This window comes from Oncorhynchus tshawytscha, linkage group LG24 (genome assembly GCF_018296145.1).
Source record: "Oncorhynchus tshawytscha isolate Ot180627B linkage group LG24, Otsh_v2.0, whole genome shotgun sequence".
NCBI classification, from domain to species: Eukaryota; Metazoa; Chordata; class Actinopteri; order Salmoniformes; family Salmonidae; genus Oncorhynchus; species Oncorhynchus tshawytscha.
Window position 1 is genome coordinate 15,627,301 of NC_056452.1, and position 27,959 is coordinate 15,655,259.

The following is a 27,959-nucleotide window of genomic DNA, read 5'->3' on the forward strand; positions in this document are numbered from 1 at the left end:
AGAAAATGTTGCGATCCATTTAATAAACACAGGAGACTAGCCAAACTGATGACATGGTGTGGCAGTCAGGAACAGCGACTTTAAATAATATGAAAAAGCAATACTACAAGGCGCAGCTCCATGTCAGACATAGCGAACTGATACTGTATACTGGTTATTGGGGTGGGATTGGTGTAGTGTGGGGGGATCCATGGACGGATTTGGATTTGTCAGGAAGAATGATGGTTCAAATAGGATGTTAGGTACTGTATTTATTTATCAGAGATCAAATTATATTTCCGCAAAATAATGTTTCTGGAATGAAACCTGTTTCAGCACAATTCTTGTGCTTTTAGGTGGAACGACACTCATCCTCGTTTGTTCAAGCTGAACCCAGAAACCCGCCCCACAACAGCAACACAGAATGCCTAAGGGAACGCATGCAGGATGACACTTTTCCCCCCCAGAACTTATGAATAAAACAGTCAAAGTTGATTGCATGATAAGTTGCAAGTGTCTTGAGTAACATTCACCCACACCAAACTCACGTAACTCACGTCACGGTTTAACAGCATCACAGTTCTGGATCACACAGCATTCAGAAGGCATGTGAATTAACTGCCAAATTATTTGCCACATTAATGCCATTGGGGCAACACATGCGGATTGAGTTAGACTAATTCCCTCTCCGACTTTGACACCATTGGTCCGCTGAGCATTGGGTACCTCAGGTGTTATTTCTTCATGTGAGGGATCTTGGTTAGTTTCGGGCTTTAGAATGTCTGTTGAGGACTTCTTCTGCCTCTGTGTGGTCGGTTTTGTGATGTCCCTTCTCAGGAGCTGACTCCATGTAGCCATTTGTCTCGTGTCCTTGTTGTCGCTCTCCTTATTACTCCCATCGGATGTTGTAGTCTCCCCATTCCCAAGACTCTCCCCGTCCTCTCCATTAATTTCCTCATCACTATCAACCTCTTCTGTTGTGTCCAGTTGATTATCTACTTGTTGAATGTCCAAGGGAGTCTTCCCTTGGGTTGCCTCATCGCCACTTTCCACCTCAAGATGAGTCATCGATTTCTACCTTTTGGGTTGTGTCATCAACACTTTCCACCTCTAGGCTGATCTCTACGTGGGAGTTGATCTCATCCGTGTGTCCTTGGCTGTCCAGCTCAATGGCTGTTACTGTGTCTTTGTCACTGTCCCCTTCGGAGGTTGATTCTTGAGCTTCCTCCGCAGGGTTAAGGTCTTCTAGAACTGTCTCCCTTAGGCCATCTTGAGGGGTTTCCTCATGGATGTCTAGCTCTGGGCTACTCTGTTTGGGAGGGATTGTCTGTGTAGTCGTGTCTGTATGGGTCTCCTCAATGACCCTCTCATTCTTCCCCTCCATTACACACTCCTCCTCCAAGCCGGGGTACTTTTCAGAGTGCGCTTCCACAAGTGTCTGCTGTTGACAATCCCCTTGGTGGTGGATCACCTCCTCATGGTCGAGCCTTTCTGGGGTAGAGTCTTCATGGCCGTCCCACTTAAAGATAGTCTCCACCGGGCTGTGTGTCTCCAGGGTGGCCTCTACATGGACTACATCGTGGTCCTCTTGGGTGACCTCTGAGGAAGGGTTCTCACCGAGCTGTAACTCTACAGCGTCTATGTCATGGGGGTCAGCTAGGAACTTCTCAGTCCGTAGGCCCTCTGGCTCACTGGATGTGAGGTTCACTGGGGTGAGGGGCTCTTCACATCGCAGGGTAGGTAGATGAGGAACAGGGCTGTGGGGAACGAGAAGGCCATGAAGCAACAACACCTTTATACTGACATGTAAAACCTGAAATGCAAGTCTGGGTAACAAATTGACGCCAAGACTGATTTTTCACTTTAAAATGTATGTAAATTAAAAAATACAATGATTGTAAAGTTAAACAAACCATAAAACTCTGCACAAGGACTACTTAACAATTTCCACAAAAAGCCCTTTACTTGAAGCACAGTGCAGATGCAAAGATTGGTGGTTTGTGCTGTTTGTGGTAACAGAATGATGGCATTCTTCTACCAAACATTGCATCTGCCGGGATTCAATCCAATCGGCCCTTTTCGGCTAGGCACCATAAAGGCGGTCACGGAGATCGCATTCAAAGTGAAAGCTGCAGATGTTGGCTCAATCAGAAATTAGTTATGCGGACCGGATTGAATGCTGGCCTACAGTTGTGCTATTTGATCTGTTGACACTCCAGTCTTACCACTCCATGGACTCATAAGGAACTGGAGTAAGACTCGGGTCCTGGGGTGAGTCCTCTTCTGGAACCCGGCCCTGATTGGATGAGCCGTAGGTGAGGATGGCCTCTGTCACAGTGTAGGGGGTGTGGCCCTGCACACAGTCCAGGATGTGACCAACCGGCAGTTGGGTTTGCAGGAAGAGGTGGAGCTGGCTATCTGACAGACATACTGTCATGCTACACACTCTGAAGAAAGACAAACAACGTACACCAATGTCATGCTCAATGTTGGGGTCTCATTTTATCTGATTAGTCATGTTTTAAAAAAAAGTTTCCTTTGTGCTCATTTCAGGTGTGACAATATAATGACCAATAGAGGGAACAACCAAGCACTATAATTGAAATGGTGAAGTCGTAGCTAATTATTAACTTAGGAGAGGAACTGACTTGTCCAGAAAGGACTGCAGGCCTTTCCTCCTCTTCTCCAGGAAGTCCTCACCACTAGAGGAGAAGAAGGGCTTGCTGGGCAGGTCTGGGACAGGTCTATAGGACAGAGAATAACCCAAAGCTCGCAGAACAGGACAACTTCACATTAAATGTTTCAAATTATTATTTTCTCTACAAAAAAAAGGAGTTAAGCCATGCACATTGGGGGACATTGCTATGACTTACACCAAGCCAGTGTTCTTCTGCATCCTCTTCTTGAGCCAGACAAACTCACTGTAGCGACGGCGCACACATGACGTCTTGGCCGTGAAAGCCTTGCTGTTGGTCTGTGAGTAAAAAGAGAGGGTGCACCATAATGTCATGTGGATACAGACAATACCAATGGGAGATATGGACAAAGTCACACTGTGATAAATTGATACATTTTGCACGATAGCAATAAATACAACTGTTTTACTTTCCATTAGCGGCAGGGCTCTAGACTGACTTTTTCCAGTACCAAGTAAGACATGAAAGAATGTAGCTATTTATCTAACATGTTCAGGGAACATCGATGGATGTTTTGATGTGCAACATGTCAAAATAGGATTCAGAATGAGCTGATTTATTTTAGGCTCTTTACAGATCAATATGCCTGCATATTTTTGGGGCATATTGGTCTAGGATATATTCGACATAATTCACCCACCTGAGGAAGCGGGAACTCAAAACACATGAGCTAGATTGCTAACTAAATATGACATTGGTGCTGGATAGCCATGTAATTTATCGAACAGTAATTGTAATGTCCTACAAAAATGTTCATCTCCATTACATACTCTGCCAAGTGATGGTATTTCCTCAATATTGAGAGTAACAATATGTTTATACTCACATAAAAGGTGAGACTTGTATCTTTAGCAGTAAAAGTTTTTTAAAAAGTGTTTTTAAAAATGTTTCTCAACGTCCATGTGTGTGTGCTTATTAGAATGCATCTCTCCTTTCACTTCGTGCACAAAGGGGGAGAGGGAGTGAGAGCCAGCAGCGATACCAGGACAGGCCAGATATTTTCATTGCAGGAAGTAGGTTAATGCACATTACTGTTGACCTAGCCTCATTGAGAACCAGGCTTCCCAAATTGGAAAGCTTGGTGAAGTCAATGGCACAAAGTAGCTAAAAGGGGGAAGAAAACTCGGTGTCAATCAGTGAAGCCTTGCAACACGTCAAACCAATCAACTGCCTTGCTTGGGCAGAAAGTGTTCAAGCCATACAGTCACTGGTTCAAGCAGAGGAGTTGTAAATGCCTTCAACTTGATTTTGTCTATAGAGCAAACCTCTCGCAAAACAGAATTACTTTTTTCCTCAAGATTTTCTTCCATTTTCTGCAATGTTGCACATGCAACAACTCTGCAAAATGTGTCCTATCCGGTCAGAAAACAGTGACGAGCACGCAGCACTGCTTCTACAGGCATGTGGGGGAAGGGTTCTTTAAATGTAACATTCAATATAAATTCCAGGAGACAATTATAGCCGTTTCGGCTAATGCAAAATTCTCCTGACCTTCAAAGTAGGGGTGAATTTGAAGTATGGCTAAACGAGACTACTGTTGACCAAATAATGGTAAACAAAATTGCTTTGGTAAGAGGGTAATGTCTGTGTCAGTAATTTTAGCTTTATCGTCCCAGCTCTAGCCCAACCACCTTTGTTCCTAGTATTGATAACTATTTGGAAAACAAAATTGACATTTACACTGAGTATACAAAACATTAAGAACACCTGCTCTTTCCATGACAGACTGACAAGGTGAATCCAGGTGAAAGCTATGATCCCTTATTGATGTCACTTGTTAAATCCACTTCAAATCGGTGTAGATAAAGGGGAGGAGACCGGTTAAAGAAGGATTTTTAAGCTTTGAGACACGGATTGTGTACGTGTGCCATTCAGATGGTGAATGGACAAGGCAAAACATTGAAATGCCTTTGAAACGGTTATGGTAGTAGGTTCCAGGAGCACCAGTTTGACTGAAGAACTGCAACACTGATGGATTTTTCACACTCAACAGTTTTCAGTGTGTGTCAAGAAAAGGTCAGGCACCCAAATGACATACAAACAACTCGAAACAACTATGGGAAGCATTGGCATCAACACGGGCTAGCATCTCTGTGGAACGCTTGACACCTTGTAGAGTCCATGCCCCGATGAATTGAGGCTGTTCTAAAGGCAAAGCGGGGTGGAAAATCTGAAGTGTCAGCCAGTCTTGCTGCAGAACGAGACACAGCCTGCTTCAGAGAAGCCAATTTAGTCTTGAGCCATAATCAGTTACCCATTGAACTGATGGCTTCTCATTGATAACATTCCACTCTAGAAAATATTAACATCTATCCTAGGAATTATTCTGCTTTTATCAGGTAGTGCTTAGACGACAACATCCCCACAGTCACTGTGCGTTCTTACCCAAACCAAAAGCCTTACATTAACGGTGACCTCCACGCTATGGCAAAGGCTAGAAAGACTGCTACCACTGAGGGTTTCTCATTAGCTAGGTTTCCATCCAATTAGCGACAGATTTTTGCAAATATTCTAAAAATGCACATAAAATATGCATAAAAACAATGTCCACTATTTTCCCACCAGAGGTGTGTTTCCATCAAATGTTCTTGTTGCAGGTATAAGGCTATGCGTGACGCCGTAGTGCACATACAATTCCATGTACCGAATAAAAAAAAAGACATGTTAGGGCCTACAGAGTGACGCAGTGGTCTAAGACACTGCATCGCTGTGCCACTAGAGATCCTGGTTAGAGTCCAGGCTCTGTCGCAGCCGGCCGTGACCGGGAGACCCATGGGGCGGCGGTGTCCGGGTTAGGGGAGGGTTTGGCCGGCCGGGATGTCCTTGTCCCATCGCGCTCTAGCGTCTCCTGTGGCGGGCCGGGCGCATGCACGCTGACACGGTCGCCAATGTGTCCTCCGACACATTGGTGCGGCTGGCTTCCGGGTTAAGCGGACATCCTGTCAAGAAGCAGTGCGGCTTGGTTGGGTCATGTTTCGGAAGACACACGGCTCTCGACCTTCGCCCCCACCCGAGTCCGTACGGGAACTGCAGCGATGGGACAAGACTAACTACCAATTGGATAACACGAAACTGGGGACAAGGGGTAATTTAAAAATAAATACGATTTATATATTTTTAAATAAACAATAAAAAAAACTTGTTAAATGGGTTTCCATCACATGATCAAATCTGATGGCTTTGTCACAAAAAAATAATACAATAACTTTTCCACTGGTGTCACAGATGCCATCAACTGAGAAAGTTGGTGGCACCAGCACATGATTTGGTCACACAACATCGTCGCCGCTACGTGCCGATAATGACCTGACCCGTGTCCCATACTGTACATGCATTCCATACAGAACTACCAAATGCCGACCGCATTATTTACCAAGAGAATTCTCTTCGATCCTAATCACAGTCGTGTACATCCCCCCCCCCAAGCAGACACATTGACGGCCCTGAAAGAACTTCATTCAACTATGTAAACCACATATCCTGAGGCTGCATTTATTGTAGCTAGGGATTTTAACAAGGCTAATCTGAAAACAAGTTTAGAAATTATATCAGCATATCGATTGCACAACCCGGGCTGGCAAAACCCTGGATCATTGTTATTCTAACTTCCGCTACGCATATAAGGCCCTCCCCTGCCCTCCTTTCGGAAAAGCTGACCACGACTCCATTTTGTTGCTCCCAGCCTACAGACAGAAACTAAAACAGGAAGCACCTGCGCTCAGGTCTGTTCCAACGCTGGTCCGACCAATCGGATTCCACGCTTCAAGATTGCTTCGATCACGTGGACTGGGATATGTTCCGCATAATGTCGTACAACAACATTGATGAATACGCTGATTCGGTGAGCGAGTCTATTAGCAAGTGCATCAGTGATGTTGTACACACAGCGTCTATTAAAGCATTCCCCAACCAGAAACCGTGGATTGATGGCAGCATTAGAGCAAAACTGAAAGCGCAAACCACTGCTTTTAATCAGGGCAAGTTGACCGGAAATATGACCGAATACAAACAGTGTAGCTATTCCCTCCGCAAGGCAATCAAACAAGCTAAGCATCAGTATAGAGACAAAGTGGAGTCGCAATTCAACGGCTCAGAGAGGTATGTGGCAGGGTCTACAGTCAATCACGGACTACAAAAGAAAAACCAGCCCCGTCGCGGACCACAATGTCTTGCTCCCAGACAGACTAAACAACTTCTTTGCTCGCTTTGAGGACAATACAGTGCCACTGACAAGGCCCGCTACCAAAACCTGCGGGCTCTCCTTCACTGCAGCCAACGTGAGTAAAACATTTAAACGTGTTAACCCTCGCAAGGCTGCCGGCCCAGACGGCACCCCCGGCCGCGTCCTCAGAGCATGGCTGGTATGTTTACGGACATATTCAATCAATCCTTATCCCAGTCTGCTGTTCCCACATGCTTCAAGAGGGCCACCATTGTTCCTGTTCCCAAGAAAGTTAAGGTAACTGAGCTAAAGGACTACCGCCCTGTAGCACTCACTTCCGTCATCATGAAGTGCTGTGAGAGACTAGTCAAGGACCATATCACCGCCACCCTACCGGACATCCTAGACCCACTCCAATTTGCTTACTGCCCCAATAGGTCCACTGACGACACAATCGCCACCACACTGCCCTAACCCATCTGGACAAGAGGAATACCTATGTAAGAATGCTGTTGGGTCCCTGGGTCTCGACCTCGCCCTGTGCAACTGGGTCCTGGACTTCCTGACGGGCCACCCCCAGGTGGTGAGGGCAGGTAACAACATCGCCACCCAGCTGATCCTCAACACTGGGCCCCCACAATGGTGCTTGCTCAGCCCTCCCCTGTACTCCCTGTCCACCCACTGCGTGGCCATGCACGCCTCCAACTCAATCATCAAGTTGGCAGACGACACTACAGTGGTAGGCTTGATTACCAACAACGACGAGACGGCCTACAGGGAGGATGTGAGGGCCCTCGGAGTGTGGTGTCAGGAAATTAACCTCACACTCAATGTCAACAAAACAAAGGAGATGATAGTGGACTTCAGGAAACAGCAGAGGGAGCAGCCCCCTATCTACATTGATGGGACAGCAGTGGAGAAGGTGGAAAGTTAAGTTCCTCTGCGTACACATCACGGACAAACTGAAATGGTCCACCCACACAGACAGCATGGTGAAGAAAGCGCAGCAGCGCCTCTTCAACCTCAGGAGGCTGAAGAAATTCAGCTTGTCACCAAAAACACTCAAACTTGTACAGATGCACAATCGAGAGCATCCTGTCGTGCTGTATGACCGCCTGGTACGGCAGCTGCTCCGCCCACAACCGTAAGGCTCTCCAGAGAGTAGTAAGGTCTTCACAACGCATCACCGGGTGCAAACTACCTGTCCTCCAGGACACCTACGCCACCCGATGTCACAGGAAGGCCAAAAAGTTCATCAAGGACAACAACCACGTGAGCCACTGCATGTTCACCCCGCTATCATCCAGAAGGTGAGGTCAGTACAGGTGCATCAAAGCGGGGACCGAGAGACTGAAAAACAGCTTCTATCTCAAGGCCATCAGACTGTTAAACAGCCATCACTAACATTGAGTGGCTGCTGCCAACATACTGACTCAACTCCAGCCACTTTAATAATGGAAAAATGTATGTAATAAATTTATCACCAGCCACTTTAAACAATGGCACTATATAATGTTTACATACCCTACATTACACATCTCATATGTATATACACTGTACTCTATAACATCTACTGCATCTTGCCTATGCCGTTCAGCCATCACTCATTTATTTATTTCTATGTACATATTCGTATTCATTCCTTTACACTTGTGTGTATAAGGTAGTTGTTGTGAAATTGTTAGATTACTTGTTAGATATTACTGCATGGTGGGAACTAGAAGCACAAGCATTTCGCAACACTCGCATTAACATCTGCTAACCGTGTGTATGTGACAAATAAAATTGGATTTGATTTGATCCAGGCTAATAACGACTAGACATTTTTTACATTAGCATGTTCTTACATGGATTTAGATATATTTACTCAAACCTACTGGCCCAAACAGAATTTCTAATGGCCCGGACATGAGTTCTTTTATAAATGCATTTATTTTGGGAGATTGCAAAATATGACCTTCTCATTCAAGAAAGGATAAATATATTGTTTCGCATAATAATAAAAACATATTTTCTTTAGTTACTTTTTCCTCAACTTGTTTCTCTAACTTTATAGCAAGTCAAGCTAGCTTGGTGATGAGTTAACTAGTTGAATCAAAAAGGGCAAAAACAAAGATATGCACCCCTTTGGTTCCCCAGGACCAGGATAGAGAAATGCTACATTGGGGTTCTGAAGCTGACATCCTCTACCATTGCATATCAACTTCAATAATTTCTGTAAATCAGTGCTGTGATTTTCTCACTCCATCCTGCCAGCAATGGGTTGGGTCAACCCGTTCAGCACTGTATCTGTACTGTCACTGTAGCGCAAGTCCACCTCGCAAAGTTTGCATATCATCACCTTCTCATTTAACTTCAACGTTTTATTTATTTTACCTTTATTTAACTAGGCAAGTCAGTTAAGAACAAATTCTTATTTTCAATGATGGCTGAGGAACAGTGGGTTAACTGCCTGTTCAGGGGCAGAACGACAGGTTTGTACCTTGTCAGCTCGGGGGTTTGAACTTCCTTCCAGTTACTAGTCCAACGTTCTAACCACTAGGCTACCCTGCCGCCTATTGCCATACACGACTTCACTGCTGTTGCTTCCCTGTGTCTCTCGCTCTACCATTTTTCTATTTGTTAATGACCATGACGTGCGGAGCCCTTTGTATCCAAGGCAAATCATTTGAAAGACGCATATCTCCTCCTACTAAACACAAAAAGCATTGTTGCATTCGATGTTTGTTAAATTTTCCCTTTAAGATGTTGATGAGCAGGGCCTGTGGTAGTTAGTGGTAACTGCACCATGATTTTACACTGAACAAAAATATAAACACGACATGTAAAGTGTTGGTCCCATGTTTCATGAGTTAAAATAAAAGATTCACGAAATTTTCCATACGCACAAAAACCTTATTTTTCTCAAATTGTGTGTACAAATTTCTTTACATCCATGTTTGTGGGCATTTCTCCATTGACAAAATAATCCATCCACCTGACAGGTGTAGCATATCAAGAAGCTGATTAAACAGCATGATCATTACACAGGTGGACCTTGTGCTGGGGACCATAAAAGGCCACTCTAAAATGGGAAGTTGTGTCACACAACACAATGCCACAGATGTCAAGTTGAGGGAGCATGCAATTAGCATGCTGACCGGAGCTGTTGCCAGAGTATTTAATGTTGATTTCTCTACCATAAGTAGCCTTCAACATCATTTTAGAGAATTTGGCATTACGTCCAAACGGGCTCACAACCGCAGACCACATGTAACCACGGCAGCCCAGGACCACCATATCTGGCTTCTTCACCTGCGGGATTGCCTGTGACCTGACTGCAGGTTGGTGTCGTGACCAACTTCAGTGTGCAAATGCTCACCTTCAATGGACACTGGCACGCTGGAGAAGTGTGCTCTTTTTGGATGAATCCCGGTTTCATCTGTACCGGGCAAATTGCAGACAACGTGTATGGCTTGTGTGGGTGAGCGGTTTGCTTGTAAACAGAGTGCCCCATGGTGGCGGTGAGGTTGTGGTACAGATTTATTTAAATTGACTCTTTTCCTTATATGAACTGAAACTCGTTAAAATTGTAGAAATTGTTGTGTTTATATTGGTGTTCTGTGTAATTTTGCAAAATAAAATTATTTTAAAAAGTTTTCAGGAAGGGATGATTAACTTTTTGAAAAAATCTATGTCATTTAATCGTTGTCACCCCTAGTGCGTTCTTACCCGAATGAAAAGTCTTGGATTAACGGTGACATCCGCACTATGCTAAAGGCTAGAGTTACCGCTTTTCAAGGATGGTACACAGATGCAGACAAGTAGTCCTGCTACGACCTTTGCTGAGTCATCAAACACACCTGCCTCTTTTTGCCACCGCTTCCTCTTTTGAGTCCAGGGATTAGGGCCTGGTCCGGAGTAAGCAGATTGTCTAGAGCTGCCAACTCAAGTAGAAATGTTCATCCAAATTGAGGTTAATAACGGCTGTTTTGATGTCCAGAATCTGTTTCGGTCGTAGGAAAAGATGGCGGAGACATGTAAAAACCAAAAGTTTAAATAGGCATAAAAAAAGAAACACTAAATAGGAGAATTGGTCAGGAGCCTGTAAGACGGATGACATCCACTGCTGTTGTGCAGTGGATCAATAACTTAAGTTGCTCGGGTGTCCACATCACTGAGGACTTAACATGGTCCACACTCACGATGCGGGCACAACAGCGCCTCTTCTCCCTCAGGCTGAATAGGTTTAAATATGCTATTGGTACTCCTTGTATATTGCTTATGTTCTTGTGTGTTTTCTTTTCTTTTACAAGACCTTCCACAATGACGCAAAGTTAAGGAAAAGAAAAACACACAAGAATGTCAGCTATATACAGTGGGGCAAAAAAGTATTAAGTCAGCCACCAATTGTGAAAGTTCTCCCACTTAAAAAGATGAGGCCTGTAATTTATCATAGGTACACTTCAACTATGACAGACAAAATGAGGGGGGAAAAAATCCAGAAAATCACATTGTAGGATTTTTAATTTATTTATTTGCAAATTATGGTGGAAAATAAGTATTTGGTCAATAAACTTTTGTTCTCAATACTTTGTTATATACCCTTTGTTGGCAATGACAGAGGTCAAACGTTTTCTGTAAGTCTTCACAAGGTTGCTGGTATTTTGGCCCATTCCTCCATGCAGATCTCCTCTAGAGCAGTGATGTTTTGGGACTGTTGCTGGGCAACATGGACTTTCAACTCCCTCCAAAGATTTTCTATGGGGTTGAGATCTGGAGACTGGCTAGGCCACTCCAGGACCTTGAAATGCTTCTTACGAAGCCACTCCTTCGTTGCCCGGGCGGTGTGTTTGGGATCATTGTCATGCTGAAAGACCCAGCCACGTTTCATCTTCAATACCCTTGCTGATGGAAGGAGGTTTTCACTCAAAATCTCATGATACATGGCCCCATTCATTCTTTCCTTTATACGGATCAGTCGTCCTGGTCCCTTTGCAGAAAAACAGCCCCAAAGCATGTTTCCACCCCCATGCTTCACAGTAGGTATGGTGTTCTTTGGATGCAACTCAGCATTCTTTGTCCTCCAAACACGACGAGTTGAGTTTTTACCAAAAAGTTCAATTTTGTTTTCATCGGACCATATGACATTCTCCCAATCTTCTTCTGAATCATCCAAATGCTCTCTAGCAAACTTCAGATGGGCCTGGACATGGCTTAAGCAGGGGGACACGTCTGGCACTGCAGGATTTGAGTCCCTGGCGGCGTAGTGTGTTACTGATGGTAGGCTTTGTTACTTTGGTCCCAGCTCTCTGCAGGTCATTCACTAGGTCACCCCGTGTGATTCTGGGATTTTTGCTCACCGTTCTTGTGATCATTTTGACCCCACGGGGTGAGATCTTGCGTGGAGCCCCAGATCGAGGAAGATTATCAGTGGTCTTGTATGTCTTCCATTTCCTAATAATTGCTCCCACAGTTGATTTCTTCAAACCAAGCTGCTTACCTATTGCAGATTCAGTCTTTCCAGCCTGGTGCAGGTCTACAATTTTGTTTCTGGTGTCCTTTGACAGCTCTTTGGTCTTGGCCATAGTGGAGTTTGGAGTGTGACTGTTTGAGGTTGTGGACAGGTGTCTTTTATACTGATAACAAGTTCAAACAGGTGCCATTAATACAGGTAACGAGTGGAGGACAGAGAAGCCTCTTAAAGAAGAAGTTACAGGTCTGTGAGAGCCAGAAATCTTGCTTGTTTGTAGGTGACCAAATACTTATTTTCCACCATAATTTGCAAATAAATTAAAAATCCTACAATGTGATTTTCTGGATTTTTTTAATTCTCATTTTGTCTGTCATAGTTGAAGTGTACCTATGATGAAAATTACAGGCCTCTCTCATCTTTTTAAGTGGGAGAACTTGCACAATTGGTGGCTGACTAAATACTTTTTTGCCCCACTGTACAAGGCGTACCAATAGCATATCAACGTGCAGTAATATGTGGTAATTGAGGTAAGTAGGCAGGCAGGGGTAAAGTGTCTAGGCATCAGGTTACATAATAATAGAAGTAAAAAGTAGCGACTGCGTGTATGTGAGTACGTGGATAGAGCTTGCCAGGCGGTCATAGAGAGAACAGTCCATGGCTTGGGTGGCTGAAGTCTGGCAATTCCTTGTAAGAGAGCTTGTAAGTAAACATTTCACCTGTTGTATTCGACACATTTAAAAAATGTTCTGCATTATGTCCTTCTGATGACTGAATCAAGCACATAGGCTAATGTCAGGAAGGGACAAGGACAGTACAGATTAAGAACTTGAACTGCAGGATTCCATTGTGTTTACAGAGAACAAGGTCAACACTAGATTGTCAAGCAATTTGAATAAAGCCGTCCAATGTTAAAAGGTAGACTCAGCAAAATAACCTTGCCACGAGCAGCAGCGCAGATATTGAGATGAGCGAGATGTAAGACTTCGCTCTCACAGTCACACTGTATCTGCGCATGTGCACAGGTTCGCTTCATGCTGTTACAGCGTGGTAGCCAGTGCACCAAAACAGCGGAGAAGTTGAGACTCGCACTTCAACGCACTTAGTTTTTGCGGAAATTGACCCACTGCGGTTTACTTTCTGCATCGACATCATGTCGCCGAGTCTACTTTTAAGCATCCAGTTTCTCCAGCTAGCCAGCGCAAAATGTTGTTATGGGTTTGAGAATAAGTCTACATCAAAATAGCTTGATGCTGGTTTAGCTATTCATCACCATGAGTCAAACATCATGGCGAGAGCAAAGTGAACTGCAGAGATTAACAAAAGGCACATGATCGTTGTAGAATTCATAACAAACATGTTTACCTCTGAGGACTTCTGTAAAGCATATTCAGTTAATCAAGTATATTCATAGTGTAATTTGTCTAGTTGATCATAGAGTGTTTTTTAGTATTTAGAAATATAACTTCGATGTAGTGGGAAACGTCATGTGAATTGAAAATAATTTGGCCTTGAGCTGGGCTTCTAGTGCCGAAATGATAAGCAGCCAGCAGCAAATCACATTTGTGCAGTGCGTGAAGAGGATAATGGACAGCTATGGAAAATTACCAGTTATTATGTGGGAGTCATGTGCTGGCTGGAAAGTATATATAGAACTTTCTGTAACATTCATATTTTAGTGCATTTTCTTATGACACTTCTGGTTTATAAACGTTTGAAAGTCAGAGGTTTTGTCTCTGGTTCTGTTGAAAGGAAAATGATTAGGAATAGAGTACAAGATTTATCCTTCATTCAACTCCAGCATTCAAACCCACAGGCCACCCACTTTAGTGACATGTAGGTCAATTTGGTGATAGGAGTAGTAATTTGTTTTTCCTGGTCCTGACTCATCTATGATAAATGCACATAATGAGTAAAGAAATTTCAAACTAGCCCTTCCTGATTACTTCGGATCTACAGCTCTAATAAGGACTTACGCACTCATTGAGACAACTGCTTCTTTGTCAAGTTTAGACAGTGAATGGACACTCACATGTAGGAATATCTTGAAATCTACGTACGAATTCCAAGACCCGTCATTCTGAACCCGAGGATCTTGGACCCGCACAGCAACAAACTCCTGCAGAGACAAACAAAAGACAAAATTGGTGAATCAACAGCTTGCAAAGCTAGGAGGAAATGATACAACATGGTGTTGATGGTTCCATGTCATGGGGACTATCTCAATTGAGCATCCTCGGGTCCTCTCCTCACCTCCTTCTCAAAACCCATTGGAGGATTAGGTCAGAGGGGCGGGGCATTTAGATTTCTCATCAATGGATTTAGATAATGAGGCGAGGACATGAGGAGTATGCAATTGAGATTCTCCCATGATTGCGCGACACAACTGTGTATCCTTTTTTCACCCAACAGTTTTGTTTACCAGAGCATACAGTGGAGAAAAGTGTCAGAGTAAATGGGGAGAGAATGAGGGTAACTTACATCTTCTTCGTGATTCTTAATCATCATTCAGAGTATCTGTTAATCCTTTGAAGAACAATCTGTGTAAAAAAATAAATTTAAAAAAGTATGTTTTTAGTTCCACCTCTAAAAAAACAATATATCGGCAGATATATTTCGGTGACTTTGCTGCCTCCGTAAAAGAGGTATTGGAATCGGAAGCAAAAATCTAATTTCGGTCTAATTTACATATTTTCGTGATTCTTAATAATCGTTCCGTAGGCTACGCTGCACATTATACATCTGCCAAACAAAGAAGAAACCACAAAATGCAAGAATCTATATCAACGAGTCAGCAAAGGTGGAAACTGCCAATGCTTCTCTTCCACAGGTGGCACCTCTCAAGTCTCACTAAAGCACTCAGTCACATGAGGACAACGGTTCAGGACCGCAATAATCTTTGTGAAAAAGGTACGCATCGATATCTCAAATGCAGTTAGTCTTTTGCTTCTCTTTGCTGTTAGCCATGGGAACAGAAGATTGGGGAGGAATTCCTTCACTTGCCCTCAAGATAACCCCCCCTCCTCGTCTTGATAGCACAGAGACGCAATAGGTTTAACTCCACCACCAACCACTCCTGTGTAAAAAAAAAAAAAGAAAGTATTTGACTGTAGGCACATTGTAAAAATAAATGTTGATACAATTCAAAAGTCACTGACACTAACGTTTGTTTACCCACACTTCCTAGCTAGACTAACAAACTGATGAATCATGTTTTGGAATAACAACTTGGGCTAGGCTAGCTGGTAACGTTCAAATGAAGTCAGTACATTTGTAACGTCTTCTTAAAAATGTGTTTTGAAAGAGCCACAAATAATTAGCTAGCTAACAGTAGCTATTCAGAGTTGAGCGCTTCGACCGATATTTAGAAACACTAATTCTACAAGTGTCGAATTACAATTAATACAAAGGTCTGCGGAACTCCGCGCAGTTTCGACGAAATTGTAATTCACTAAAATCATGCCTTGGCATCAATTGAGACGCAATTTCCGTTTCCGGGCAAACTCAAACCCTTTAAATAAATAAATAAACAGTCGCCATTTTCCCTTCATGATAAATGTTACAGCGCCGACATTTTTGACTTTATTAGCTCAAATATTATGGACAGGAGGAAATCATACACATTTAGTAGAAAATGTTGTGTTAAAATCGAACATGTTCGAACGGGAGCGGACATTATACCGCGTTGGTACACTCACTGAGCAGATCGGCCGACTAGCTAATCTCTAAATCATCTGAGACACCTACATGAGATAACTTTGGTTACGTTGGGAAATCCACACAATGTAGAATCGATGCACGTGTACAAAGAATTTTTGAGATCGGAGACGAAGGGGGCGGACACGATATTTAGCTTACACAAGCTCATATTTGATTGATAATAAACTAAACACATTTATAAGAAATTATAACCCATATTATTTTGCTAATCATATAAACATTTGAAAACAGACACTGTTTTTCCTCTTGAAATACTCGTTTTGAGGTGAGTTGCATTCTATCCTTGCTAGTCTTCGCTACCTGCACGTTTGTGTTGGGAAATAATGTCATTATAGCTAGCTACAGCGAGTATCTTGCCAACTACAGAACGATACGAATGCATTTCTATATACATTGCGCTTTGTTGGATTAACTAGCTAGCTAACACATTCAGAATGTGCATGCTAGCGATGCTTTTGTTTTCTATTGAAACCAATATGGAGGAAAGTGGCGTGTGTAACTAGGACTCGAGAGCTCGTCTGAATCGGGGATGAACCGTGGCTCTGTAAATAACAGGGAACACTAGTAGCTAGACCGCTAGCTCAGTTTTCAAACGATATTAAACCATTTTTTGGCTAACTGATTATTTGTACTCTGGTCAAGCATGATGCCGTATCACCACAGAGTTTCTAAACGATTTTTGGTTCACCTCGTATTGTAGCCAGTGTTGCCAACAATTATTCAGTTGGGGCGGCAGGTAGCCTAGTGGTTAGAGCGTTGGTCCAGGAACCGAAAGGTTGCAGATCGAATCCCCGAGCTGACAAGGTTCAAATCTGTCGTTCTGCCACTGTTCATAGGCCGTCATTGTAAATATTAATTTGTTCTTGTTCTCTTTAACTTGTCTAGTTAAATAAAATAAATAAACTATTTTTCGGTAAGAATCTGTATTGGCTCCTTGCCTTGTCGCTAGAGGACCGTTTCCACGACAACGTCACAGCACCAATTTGCCTTGCTGCGGCACAGCTGATTTTTTCCCCCGTGTAGCGTTCTTGTCCTCTTTCCCGCCGCACACCTCCTCCCCTTGTGATTCTCTGCCTGTGTGTGCGCCGTTACTGTGATTTCTGTTCCACAGACAACTTCTCCCACTCTCGTCTGCGGCATAATTGTTTGGGAAAATTCGCTAAAGCTATCAAAACTCCCCCAAGGCTATCTGAAAGGTAGCTGCATTTTGTCGCTCGACTCTTTTACCAATAGAAGTCGCCGAAGGTATCTGAAAACTCACCAAAATATAGCGACTAAGTCGCTAAATAAGCCCATAGAAGGGTTTTGACTAAATTGAATACAGCTTTTGCCAGATTTGACTTTTCGTAATAGGTTAGGTGAACGTATGCAGCAAGTTAGAATAATTAACGTAGCGGGTTAGTTAAAATACCCTAAAAGCTGTATGCCTTCTAGTTTAGGACCCCCTAGTGAGCGTAGTTTTTCCTCATGTAGTAAAATGACAAACAACGTAAAGGGAATAATAGCGCCATCACCGGTTGGCCTACTCGTATTGTAAGTGGTTACTTGCCCTCCAGTTGTTGCACAGATTGAAGGAAGTGTTTATACTCCATCTCCTGCATGATGGCCCCAGTAATTTTGCGAGCTACCGCAACATCTGTGGTCAATTGAGCCCCCCCCAAAAAATTGTAGCTGCCCGATTAGACATTTGCATACGGGTACTCTTGATGCACATCCATTTTCAGTATCTACAAAAATAAACAACTTACTGTGACATTTAGGCATAGTAAACCTGTAAATACCATTCACTCCCCAAAGTTCTCACAATTTTTTTGCCCAACTACGTCATGTTAGAGCCCTGTAAAAAAATGGTAGAGACATGTAGACATTCATGAATCGCTTTCTCTCCAATGCTATTTTTTTTAAAATCCTGTCTACCTTGTTGATTCCTGACCCCCATCGCCCCTACTCTTGATGTTGACCAGGAACCAACTGCTGGTCCCACGGTCTACCTGATGAGTATGAGCGAGTCTACAGAACCTTCTAATGATGCTCCCACTCTCACTGAAGGTCTTATAACATTTTTCAAATATACAAGCCATTTCTCTGTTTTGTCTGTGTAAGGGGTAAAGGGAGTAGATGTTTTTGCAAAAGTCAAGCTCCTATTTCTACTAACAAATCTTCTTCTGCAGCAGTGGGTAAACATAGGCGTTTATCATTTATGTGTGGCACTCCGTGATGTTGTGAGTTTCCCATCTACCTCTGTGTTTCACTGAATTACAGTATATCATTTCAAAAGGTGATGCTACCTCTCACAAGACGCCATAGAGCTTAGCATCCTTAGGCTTTAAAGGGGCAATCTGCAGTTGCTACATACGTTTTTGGACTTATAAAGGAATGCTATACAATCATGACTGAAGTTATTGGCACCCTTGGTAAACATGAGCAAAAAATACTATCAAATAAATAATACAAATACTGAGCTATATTGTATGCAACAAAAAAAGGGAACATTTTATACTAGTACAATTATTCAGAAATTGATTTAACAAGTCATTTTTAAAAAAGGGTTATTTTCTGGTGTGTGCCTGGCCAAAGAGCTCTATTTTCAAAAGGCTCAGTGCTGTTATACTCGCAATGGGAGGATGCCAGAGTATTGAAAACGGGTGGTAATAACTTTGACGTATCTTTTTAGATTTGTTTTATTACTTGTCAAACAAAATCTCCTCTGAGCAAGTGTATTAGTATAAAATAATTGAGCATACAATATAGCTCAGTATTTGTATTATTTATTTTAGTCTTTTTTGCACATCTTTATCAAGGGTGTCAATAATTTAGGTCATGATCCTACTGTATACCCATTGATTCTTAAAGAAAATAACTTATAAATGCCTCATTAACTTAAACTGTCTTACCACCTCAGAACCCAAAATATAAGCTTGTTTTACTCCAATGTTTGTAAACATTGTAAATGTTATTAAACACATCAACATGCTTAACTATACTTTTCATATCTTGGTTGGTCAGTCCTTGTAGTATATGCATTTGAGAGTGGTTACATTTCTCCAGGCCCATCCCTTAGCTTTTTTTTACCAAAACAGAGGCGGGGAATTCGCTTTGTTATTGTTTCAACTGCGGATTACCCCTTTAGTGAAAAGTTCAGTATAAGTGTCACCTCAACAGAGTGGCCGTTTTCTGGAGCCGTGATTTGCTGCTCCTGCACCCACAGCCCACATTACCCCTGCATCTGCAGACAACATTTCCCCTGCACCTGCAGACAACATTTCCCCTGCACCTGCAGACAACATTTCCCCTGCACCTGCAGACATCAATCCCCCTGCACCTGCAGACATCAATCCCCCTGCACCTGCAGACATCAATCCCCCTGCACCTGCAGACATCAATCCCTCTGCACCTGCAGACATCAATCCCCCTGCAGCTGCAGACATCATTCCCCCTGCACCCACAGCCCCCACCCAGTCTCAGGTGACGATGACAACGCCGGCTGAGAAGAAGGCAGAGGATGTGGTGCCCGTGGAGGAAGAGGAGGAGGAAGAAGAATATGTGGTGGAAAAGGTCTTGAATCGAAGAGTAGTGAAGGGAAGAGTGGAGTACCTTCTCAAGTGGAAAGGCTTTTCGGAGTGAGTTTCCACAATATCCCTAGTGTGTGGATTGCTTGTATTGACCAATCAAAACACCACTTTCCCTCCAATGCCATTTTCGGGCTTGATTAACACCTGCCTGTATGTTTATTCAGTGATGACAACACATGGGAACCAGAGGATAATTTGGATTGCCCCGACCTGATTGCACAGTTTCTGCAGAAACAGAAATCGGCCCATGAGTCTGTGGGTAAGAGGAAGTCTGCAGAGACTAGTGTGGAAGGAGAGGAAAGTCGACCCAAGAAGAGAAAAGATGACGTAAGTCCTAAAGACCGACGCATGTACACAGATGCAATCATTTGTCTTTGCTGTGTCACATTGATTGACCGCGATTCACTGTGTTTTAGCCAGAGAAACTAAGGGGCTTCGCTCGAGGTTTGGATCCAGAAAGGATTATTGGTGCCACTGACTCCACTGGAGAACTCATGTTCCTCATGAAATGGTTTGTATAGCCTTTAATCGCCCTATTCATTTGAATTTATTTGAACCTTTATTTATACTGCTTACTAGACCTAATCATGGAGCAGTAGCATGCTAACTCCTGTTGTGCATAATGTCTACCTGTCAATTCCCTAACAGCGTAGATCAGCATACATTTCAAGCTAGTCCATGCTGGTCTGATGCTGGTCAAACTGGTCTGACCAGCATGGACTAGCTCAGGAATAGGCAACTAGATTAAGCCGTTGGTCGATTTTTGTAGGAGGGCCGAACCTAATCATTTGTAAACTGCAAATTGACCACAACTGAGCCCATAAAGAGATTGTTATTTTCAAATCCAATCATTCATACCTTGATTACATTGAGACACAATCATCTCTTTTTTCTTTTCTCATGGGAATACTTGGGAACAGATTTCATAAATGAAACACATTTTTAGCCAAATTCCTGGTGATTTTAGTCATTTCTGACGAAACCAAAAACCCTTAACGTTTACCGTAACCATTTTAAATTTCAACTTCAATGGAGTGACTTTCCAAGGATCCCGTATAGCAATGACCTTTTTAGAATTTAAAAGCTCAGCAAAGTTCAAATTGGAATACAATGTCAGATATCTTGTTTATTTATAGAACAGATTAATGTGATATCACCGTGCAGGCTTCATCTAACAGCAGAACCAAATGACCTGGATAACATTTGCGATTACATTAAAAGTAAAAAATTTAAGGGATCAATGCTTTTCAAGATTCTCCACTGATTATTACAGTAATTGTGAAGATCTCCACAGACCTGCTATTACCTATGCATGCTATCTTCAACATTCATGCTTTATATGATTACATAGGAAGAAATGTACAGTGCATTTGGAAAGTATTAAGACCCTTGACTTTTTCCTTATTTTGTTACATTACAGCCTTTTCTAAAATAGATTTGTTTTTAATTCCCTCATCAATCTACACACCATATCCCATAATAACGAAGCAAAAACAGACTTAGACGTTTAAAACATGGAAATATCACATTTACATAAATATTCAGACCCTTTACTCAATACTTTGTTGAAGCACCTTTGGCAGCGATTACACCCTCGAGTCTTCTTTTGGGTATGACGCTACAAGCTTGGCACACCTGTATTTGGGGAGTTTCTCCCATTCTCTGCAGGTTGGATGGGGAGCGTTGCTACACAGCTATTTTCAGGTCTCTCCAGAGATGTTTGATTGGGTTCAAGTCCAGGCTCTGGCTGGGCCACTCAAGGACATTCAGAGACTTGTCCCGAAGCCACTCCTGCCTTGTCTTGGCTGTGTGCTTATGGTCATTGTCCTGTTAGAAGGTGAACCTTCGCTGCAGTCTGAGGTCCTGAGTGCTCTGGAGCAGGTTTTCATCAAGGTTCTCTCTGTACTTTACTCTGTTCATCTTTCCCTCAATCCTGACTAGTCTCCCAGTCCCTGCTGCTGAAAAACATCCTACAGCATGATGCTGCCACCACCATGCTTCACCGTAGGGATGGTGCCAGGGTTCCTTCAGACGTGACGCTTGGCATTCCGGCCAAAGAGTTCAATCTTGGTTTCATCAGACCAGAGAAGCTTGTTTCTCATGGTCTGAGAGACCTTTAGGTGACTTTGGGCAAACTCCAAGTGGGCTGTCATGTTCCTTTTACTGAGGAGTGGCTTCTGTCTGGCCACTCTACCATAAATGCCTGATTGGTGGAGTGCTGCAGACATGGTTGTCCTTCTGGGACATTCTCCCAACTCCACAGAGGAACTCTAGAGCTCTGTCAGAGTGACCATCAGGTTCTTGGTCACCTCCCTGACCAAGGCCCTTCTCCCCCGATTGCTCAGTGTGGCCGGGCGGCCAGATCTAGGAAGAGTCTTGGTGGTTCCAAACTTCTTCTATTTGAGAATGATGGAGGCCATTGTGTTCTTGGGGACCTTCAATGCTGCAGAAAGGTTTTGGTCCCCCAGATCTGTGCCTTGACACAATCCTGTCTTAGCGCTCTACGTACAATTCCTTCAACATCATGGCTTGGTTTTTGCTCTGACATGCACTGTCAACTGTGTGACCTTGTAAATAGACAGGTGTGTGTCTTTCCAAATCATGTCCAATCAATTGAATTTACCACAGGTGGACTCCAATCAAGTTGTAGAAACATCTGGTAGGCCTGATCACAGACAACGACGAGACAGTCTATAGGGAGGTCAGAGACCTGGTCGTGTGGTGCCAGAATAACAACCTATCCCTCAACATAGCCAAGACTAAGGAGATGATTGTGTACTACAGGAAAAGGAGCACCGAGCACTTCCCCATTCTCATCAACGGGGCTGTAGTGGAGCAGGTTCAAGTTTCGAGCTTCAAGTTCCTCGGTGTCCACATCAACAACAAACTAGAATGGTCCACCACACCAAGACAGTCGTGAAGAGGGCACGACAAAGCGTATTTCCCCTCAGGAATCTACAAATATTTGGCATGGGTCCTGAGATCCTCAAAAGGTTCTACAGCTGCAACATTGAGAGCATCCTGACTGGTTGCATCACTGCCTGGTACGGCAATTGCTCGCAGGGCACTACAGAGGGTAGTGCGTACGGCCCAGTACATCACTGGGGCTAAGCTGCCTGCCATCCAGGACCTCTATACCAGGCGGTGTCAGAGGAAGGCCCTAAAAATTGTCAAAGACCCCAGCCACCCCAGTCATAGACTGTTCTCTTTGCTACCGCATGGCAAGCGGTACCGGAGTGCCAAGTCTAGGCCAAAAAGGCTTCTCAACAGTTTTTACCCCCAAGCCATAAGACTCCTGAACAGGTAATCAAATGGTTACCCGGACTATTTGAATTGTGTGCCCCCCCCCAAACCCTCTTTTTACGCTGCTGCTACTCTGTTTATCATATGCATAGTCACTTTAACTATACATTCATGTACATACTACCTCAATTGGGCCGACCGACCAGTGCTCCCGCACATTGGCTAACCGGGCTATCTGCATTGTGTCCCGCCACCCGCCAACCCCTCTTTTACGCTACTGCTACTTTCTGTTCATCATATATGCATAGCCACTTTAACCATATCTACATGTACATACTACCTCAATCAGCCTGACTACGCGGTGTCTGTATGTATCCTCGCTACTTCTATAGCCTCGCTACTGTATATAGCCTGTATTTTTACTGTTTTATTTCTTTACTTACCTATTGTTCACCTAACACCTTTTTTTCTGCACTATTGGTTAGAGCCTGTAAGTAAGCATTCCACTGTAAGGTTGTATTCATGTTACGGTTTTCTTCCGTCGAAAGAGAGTCGGACCAATATGCAGCGTGGTTAATACGATACATCTTTAATGAAGGTGACACACGATAATACAAAACAACAAACGGAACGTGAAAACCTATACAGCCTATCTGGTGAATACAAAACACTGAGACAGGAACAATCACCCACGAAACACTCAAAGAATATAGCTGCCTAAATATGGTTCCCAATCAGAGACAACAAGAATCACCTGCCTCTGATTGAGAACCGCCTCAGGCAACCATAGACTTTGCTAGAACACCCCACTTAGCCACAATCCCAAAACCTACGAAAAACCCCAATACACAAACACACCACAAAATAAACCCATGTCACACCCTGGCCTGACCAAATAAAGAAAGAAAACACAAAATACTAAGACCAGGGCGTGACAGAACCCCCCCCCTCCAAGGTGCGGACTCCCGGCCGCACACTTAAACCCATAGGGGAGGGTCCGGGTGGGCGTCTGTCCACGGTGGCGGCTCCGGCTCGGGACGTGGACCCCACTCCAACCAAGTCTTAGTCCCCCTGTAATGCGTCCTTTGATTGGCGACCCTCGCCGCCGACCTAGGCCTAATAACCCTCACCAAGGACCCCACTGGACTGAGGGGCAGCTAGAAGAAGCTCGGGGTACTGACTGAGGTAGAAGCTCGGGACTGAGGTAGAAGCTCGGAGGTAGAAGCTGACTGGGTAGAAGCTCGGGACTGAGAGGTAGAAGCTCGGGACTGAGGGGAAGCTCGGGACTGAGGGGAAGCTCGGGACTGAGGGGAAGCTCGGGACTGAGGGGTAGCTCGGCGCTGAGGGGTAGCTCGGCGCTGAGGGGTAGCTCGGCACTGAGGGGAAGCCCAGTACTGAGAGGAAGCTCAGCACTGAGAGGAAGCTCAGGCAGGTAGTTGGCTCTGGCAGATCCTGGCTAGCTGGTGGTTCTGGCAGATCCTGGCTGACTGGCGGATCTGGAAGATCCTGGCTGACTGGCGGCTCTAGCTGCTCCATGCAGACTGGCAGCTCTGGCTGCTCCATGCAGACTGGCTGCTCCATGCAGACTGGCTGCTCCATGCAGACTGGCAGCTCTGGCTGCTCCATGCAGACTGGCAGCTCTGGCTGCTCCATGCAGACTGGCAGCTCTGGCTGCTCCATGCAGACTGGCAGCTCTGGCTGCAGCTCCATGCAGACTGGCAGCTCTGGCTGCTCCATGCAGACTGGCAGCTCTGGCTGCTCCATGCAGACTGGCTGCTCCATGCAGACTGGCAGCTCTGGCTGGCTGCCCATGCAGACTGGCAGCTCTGGCTGCTCCATGCAGACTGGCAGCTCTGGCTGCTCCATGCAGACTGGCAGCTCTGGCTGCTCCATGCAGACTGGCAGCTCTGGCTGCTCTGGCAGCTCTGGCTGCGCTGAACAGGCAGGAGACTCCGGCAGCGCTGGAGAGGAAGGCTCTGGCAGCGCTAAACAGGCGGGAGACTCCGGCAGCGCTGGAGAGGAGGAAGGCTCTGGCAGCGCTAAACAGGCGGGAGACTCCGACAGCGCTAAACAGGCGGGAGAATCCGACAGCGCTAAACAGGCGGGAGAATCCGACAGCACTGGAGAGGAGAAAGGCTCTGGCAGCGCTGAACAAGCGAGGCGGACTGAAGGCCTGGTGCGTGGTGCTGGCACTGGTGGTACTGGGCCGAGGACACGCACAGGAAGCCTGGTGCGGGGAGCTGCCACCGGAGGACTGGTGTGTGAAGGTGGCACAGGATGGACCGGACCGTGAAGGCGTACTGGAGAGCCTGAGAGCAGTACTGGCACAGGACGTGCAAGGCTAGGGAGGTGCACAGGAGGCCTGGTGCGTGAGGCTGGCACAATCTTCACCAGCCGACTAACACACACCTCAGGACGAGTATGGAGCGCTGACCCAGGTGCTATCAAATCCCCGACACGCTCCGTCGGGCGAATATCTTGCATACTACGCCAAATCAACTGCTCTCTCTCTTCACTCTCCTCCAATTCTATTAACACCTCCTCGAGTGTCTCCTCATCTCCCATCCGTGCACTCTCCTCCATTCTGTCCAATAATTCCTCGACCCTCTCAGACTCAGCCCTCAGCTTCGCCGATAGCTCCGATAACATCCATGGCTCCTTACGGTAAACAGGGGAGTTGGCTCAGGTCTGAACCCTGACTCTGTCACACTCTCCCTGAGCCCCCAATAAATTTTTGGGGCTGACTCTCGGGCTTCCTTCTGTGCCGCCGTGCTTTTCTCTTCAACTCCATTCTCCTATAGCCCTCCTCGCACTGCTCTAGCGAATCCCAGGCGGGCTCCGGCACTCTCTCTGGATCGACCGCCCACCTGTCTATTTCCTCCCAAGTAGTATAGTCCATACTCCTGCTGTCCATAACGTCCTCCCATGTCCATTCCTCTTTTCGCTGCTGTTGCTGTCGCTGCCTGTCACCACGCTGCTTGGTCCTCTTGTGGTGGGTGATTCTGTTACGGTTTTCTTCCGTCAAAAGAGAGTCGGACCAAAATGCAGCGTGGTTAATACGATAACCATAGACTTTGCTAGAACACCCCACTAAGCCACAATCCCATAACCTACGAAAAACCCCAATACACAAACACACCACAAAATAAACCCATGTCACACCCTGGCCTGACCAAATAAATAAAGAAAACACAAAATACTAAGACCAGGGCGTGACAATTCAGCGCACGTGACAAATAAACTTTGATTTGATCTCAAGGATGCTCAATTTTGAGTCTCATCGCAAAGGGTCTGAATACCTGGATAGGTCCGTAAAGAAAAAAAGTGCTTTTTTTTATTGAATCCATTTTAGCCTGCAGGCTTAATCCCAGTCTTTAACGATTTTATTTTTGGTTTAGTCGGAGACATGAATCCAATATATAATTGAACTTGTCGACAAGTAAATAGGCTGTTTATTGTATTTCAATAATAATAATAATAATTGACGTGTTGGATTCACGTCTCCATCTCAACCAAAAATCAAAGTCATAGGATTAAATCAAACTTTAAAAGCACTTTAAATAACATTTGATTTGATTTAGTCCTTGTATTTTCCATGTAGATTCCACATCGCAATAAATTGTCAAATTACATTGAAACAACATTAGTTCGACCAGCTGGTGCCCAGTGGGATGTCTTAAATAATTAAGCACTTTGATGCTGGTTTTTGCTAGTCACCAGCATCAAAGTGTTCAAAACCCAACGAAGGCTGGTCACCAGCATGTGCTGGTCTATGCTGTTTTTTTTCAGCAGGGTATGCATCAATGAAAACTACAATAATCCATTGCTTTCATCTCCCCATTCCCTGTATCCTGACCTACAGATGCGGTCAAATATATTTTACATTTTGAAATTTAACCTTTATTTAACAAAGCAAGTCAGTTAAGAAATTCTTATTTACAATGACGGCCTACCCCGGCCAAACCCGGACGACGCTGGGCCAATTGTGCGATGCCCTATGGGACTCCCAATCATGGTCGGATGTGATATTGTTACCCTTGCACTTTGCAATGGAACTTTTTACTTGCAATTTAACACATGCAAGCTAAATTAACGGGAATCATTGCCTCCAACCTAGTTGGAATAATTTAGTCCAGGACATTTGAAGTGAAATATAAATTTAATTTAAAAAATGTCTTGGTCCTGTGCGGTTGTAAATCAAACAAATACACGTGTAAACACAACTTTTAAAAAAACTTATTTTAGAACAAACTGAATCATACAATGGTGCCAGTATATTTGACCGCATCTGTATGCTTCATGGCGTCACTACAATCCCTGAACTAGCCACAACCCTCCACTTAAGTACTCATCCAACTCATGGTTCTTTCCACACGGCCTGTTCTTGTAGGAAAAACTCTGATGAAGCAGACCTGGTACCCGCTAAGGAGGCAAACGTGAAGTGTCCACAGGTGGTCATATCCTTCTACGAGGAGCGGCTTACGTGGCACTCTTACCCCACCGAGGAGAAGGAGGACGACAAGAACTAGCCGTTTGGTGTCAAGCTGGTTCTGAAGACTATAGAGGTAGTGCAAGGGCATATGGGTTCTAGGCAGAGGGTCTGAAAAACCAAGATAGCATTTGGACTCCCTTTTGGCTTAATATCACCCATCAGGTTAAACTCTTATCTGGATATGATCAGTCAATACAGTCTATGGGTTATCTTGAGGAAACACAACCCTGGAAGAAATATATAATGCAGTGTTAATTTTTAAAGATTCACTTCAGTGATGGTTTATTTGGATACTACAAGATCATTTTCACACTGCACCCTTGATTAAGAGGTCCAGACCTTTTTGCTATGACATTACTGTATAGGCTGGTGGAGATGTTATCATTCATAGTGTTGTAAACAAGAGAACAGTGCCATTTTGTCTTTTAACGTAAATGTTTTGTAGCGTTTAGTGCAAAACGATGTTAATCTGTGCTCATTTTGTGACGGTTTTATTCGTGTATTAAGGTGACTTGTTGAAAACCATATCTTTTTACTTTGCTCATTCGTCCATATTATCATTCTAACATTTTCATAAACAGAACTTGCTTGTCTGTTTTTGGAGAATAAACAACTTTTTGTTACAGTTGTCTCAGTATCATTC

The 27,959-nt window shown here is 44.2% G+C and overlaps 2 protein-coding genes across 10 annotated transcripts; one reads left to right on the forward strand and one right to left on the reverse strand.

Annotated features, from left to right (window-relative positions):
• Positions 1–231: 231 nt before the first annotated feature.
• On the reverse strand, positions 232–17,520 carry LOC112223590. 4 transcript variants are annotated; one of them, XM_042305381.1, is made up of 8 exons: positions 15,687–15,762; positions 15,293–15,365; positions 14,771–14,829; positions 14,322–14,408; positions 2,853–2,953; positions 2,628–2,723; positions 2,205–2,426; positions 232–1,736 (listed from the first exon to the last, which is right to left on the reverse strand). In XM_042305381.1, exons 3-8 carry the CDS (start codon positions 14,795–14,797, stop codon positions 1,034–1,036), a joined length of 1,236 nt encoding a protein of 411 aa, XP_042161315.1. In that variant the 5' UTR covers positions 14,798–14,829; positions 15,293–15,365; positions 15,687–15,762; the 3' UTR covers positions 232–1,033. The 4 variants fall into 4 exon arrangements, with proteins under 4 accessions (XP_042161315.1, XP_042161314.1, XP_042161313.1 ...); XM_042305380.1 differs by having other exon boundaries at positions 15,559–15,755; XM_042305379.1 differs by having other exon boundaries at positions 15,454–15,755.
• cbx1b (chromobox homolog 1b (HP1 beta homolog Drosophila)) lies at positions 15,063–27,939 on the forward strand. 6 transcript variants are annotated; one of them, XM_024386674.2, is made up of 6 exons: positions 15,063–15,199; positions 17,974–18,058; positions 19,218–19,629; positions 19,746–19,908; positions 19,998–20,092; positions 27,215–27,939. In XM_024386674.2, the coding sequence occupies exons 2-6, from the start codon at positions 18,004–18,006 to the stop codon at positions 27,351–27,353; spliced, it is 864 nt and encodes a 287-aa protein (XP_024242442.2). In that variant the 5' UTR covers positions 15,063–15,199; positions 17,974–18,003; the 3' UTR covers positions 27,354–27,939. The 6 variants fall into 6 exon arrangements, with proteins under 6 accessions (XP_024242442.2, XP_024242441.2, XP_042161316.1 ...); XM_024386673.2 differs by lacking the exon at positions 15,063–15,199 and adding an exon at positions 15,862–16,274; XM_042305382.1 differs by lacking the exon at positions 15,063–15,199 and adding an exon at positions 15,862–16,274 and having other exon boundaries at positions 19,458–19,629.
• Positions 27,940–27,959: the final 20 nt, after the last annotated feature.

Bases quoted from the DNA above. Each gene is read 5' to 3' on its own strand.
- LOC112223590 (XM_024386671.2), bottom strand. From the start codon at position 14,797: ATGATGATTAAGAATCACGAAGAAGAT. The intron at 2,427-2,627 runs GTCAGTTCCTCT...GTCTTTCTTCAG, and splicing joins CTGCAGTCCTTTCTGGACAA to AGTGTGTAGCATGACAGTAT. The intron at 1,737-2,204 runs GTAAGACTGGAG...CGTTCCCCACAG, and splicing joins CCTTATGAGTCCATGGAGTG to CCCTGTTCCTCATCTACCTA.
- cbx1b (XM_024386674.2), top strand. From the start codon at position 18,004: ATGAGTATGAGCGAGTCTACAGAACCTTCTAATGATGCTCCCACTCTC. The intron at 18,059-19,217 runs GTCTTATAACAT...CTGCACCCACAG, and splicing joins TGCTCCCACTCTCACTGAAG to CCCACATTACCCCTGCATCT. The intron at 20,093-27,214 runs GTTTGTATAGCC...CTGTTCTTGTAG, and splicing joins CTCATGTTCCTCATGAAATG to GAAAAACTCTGATGAAGCAG.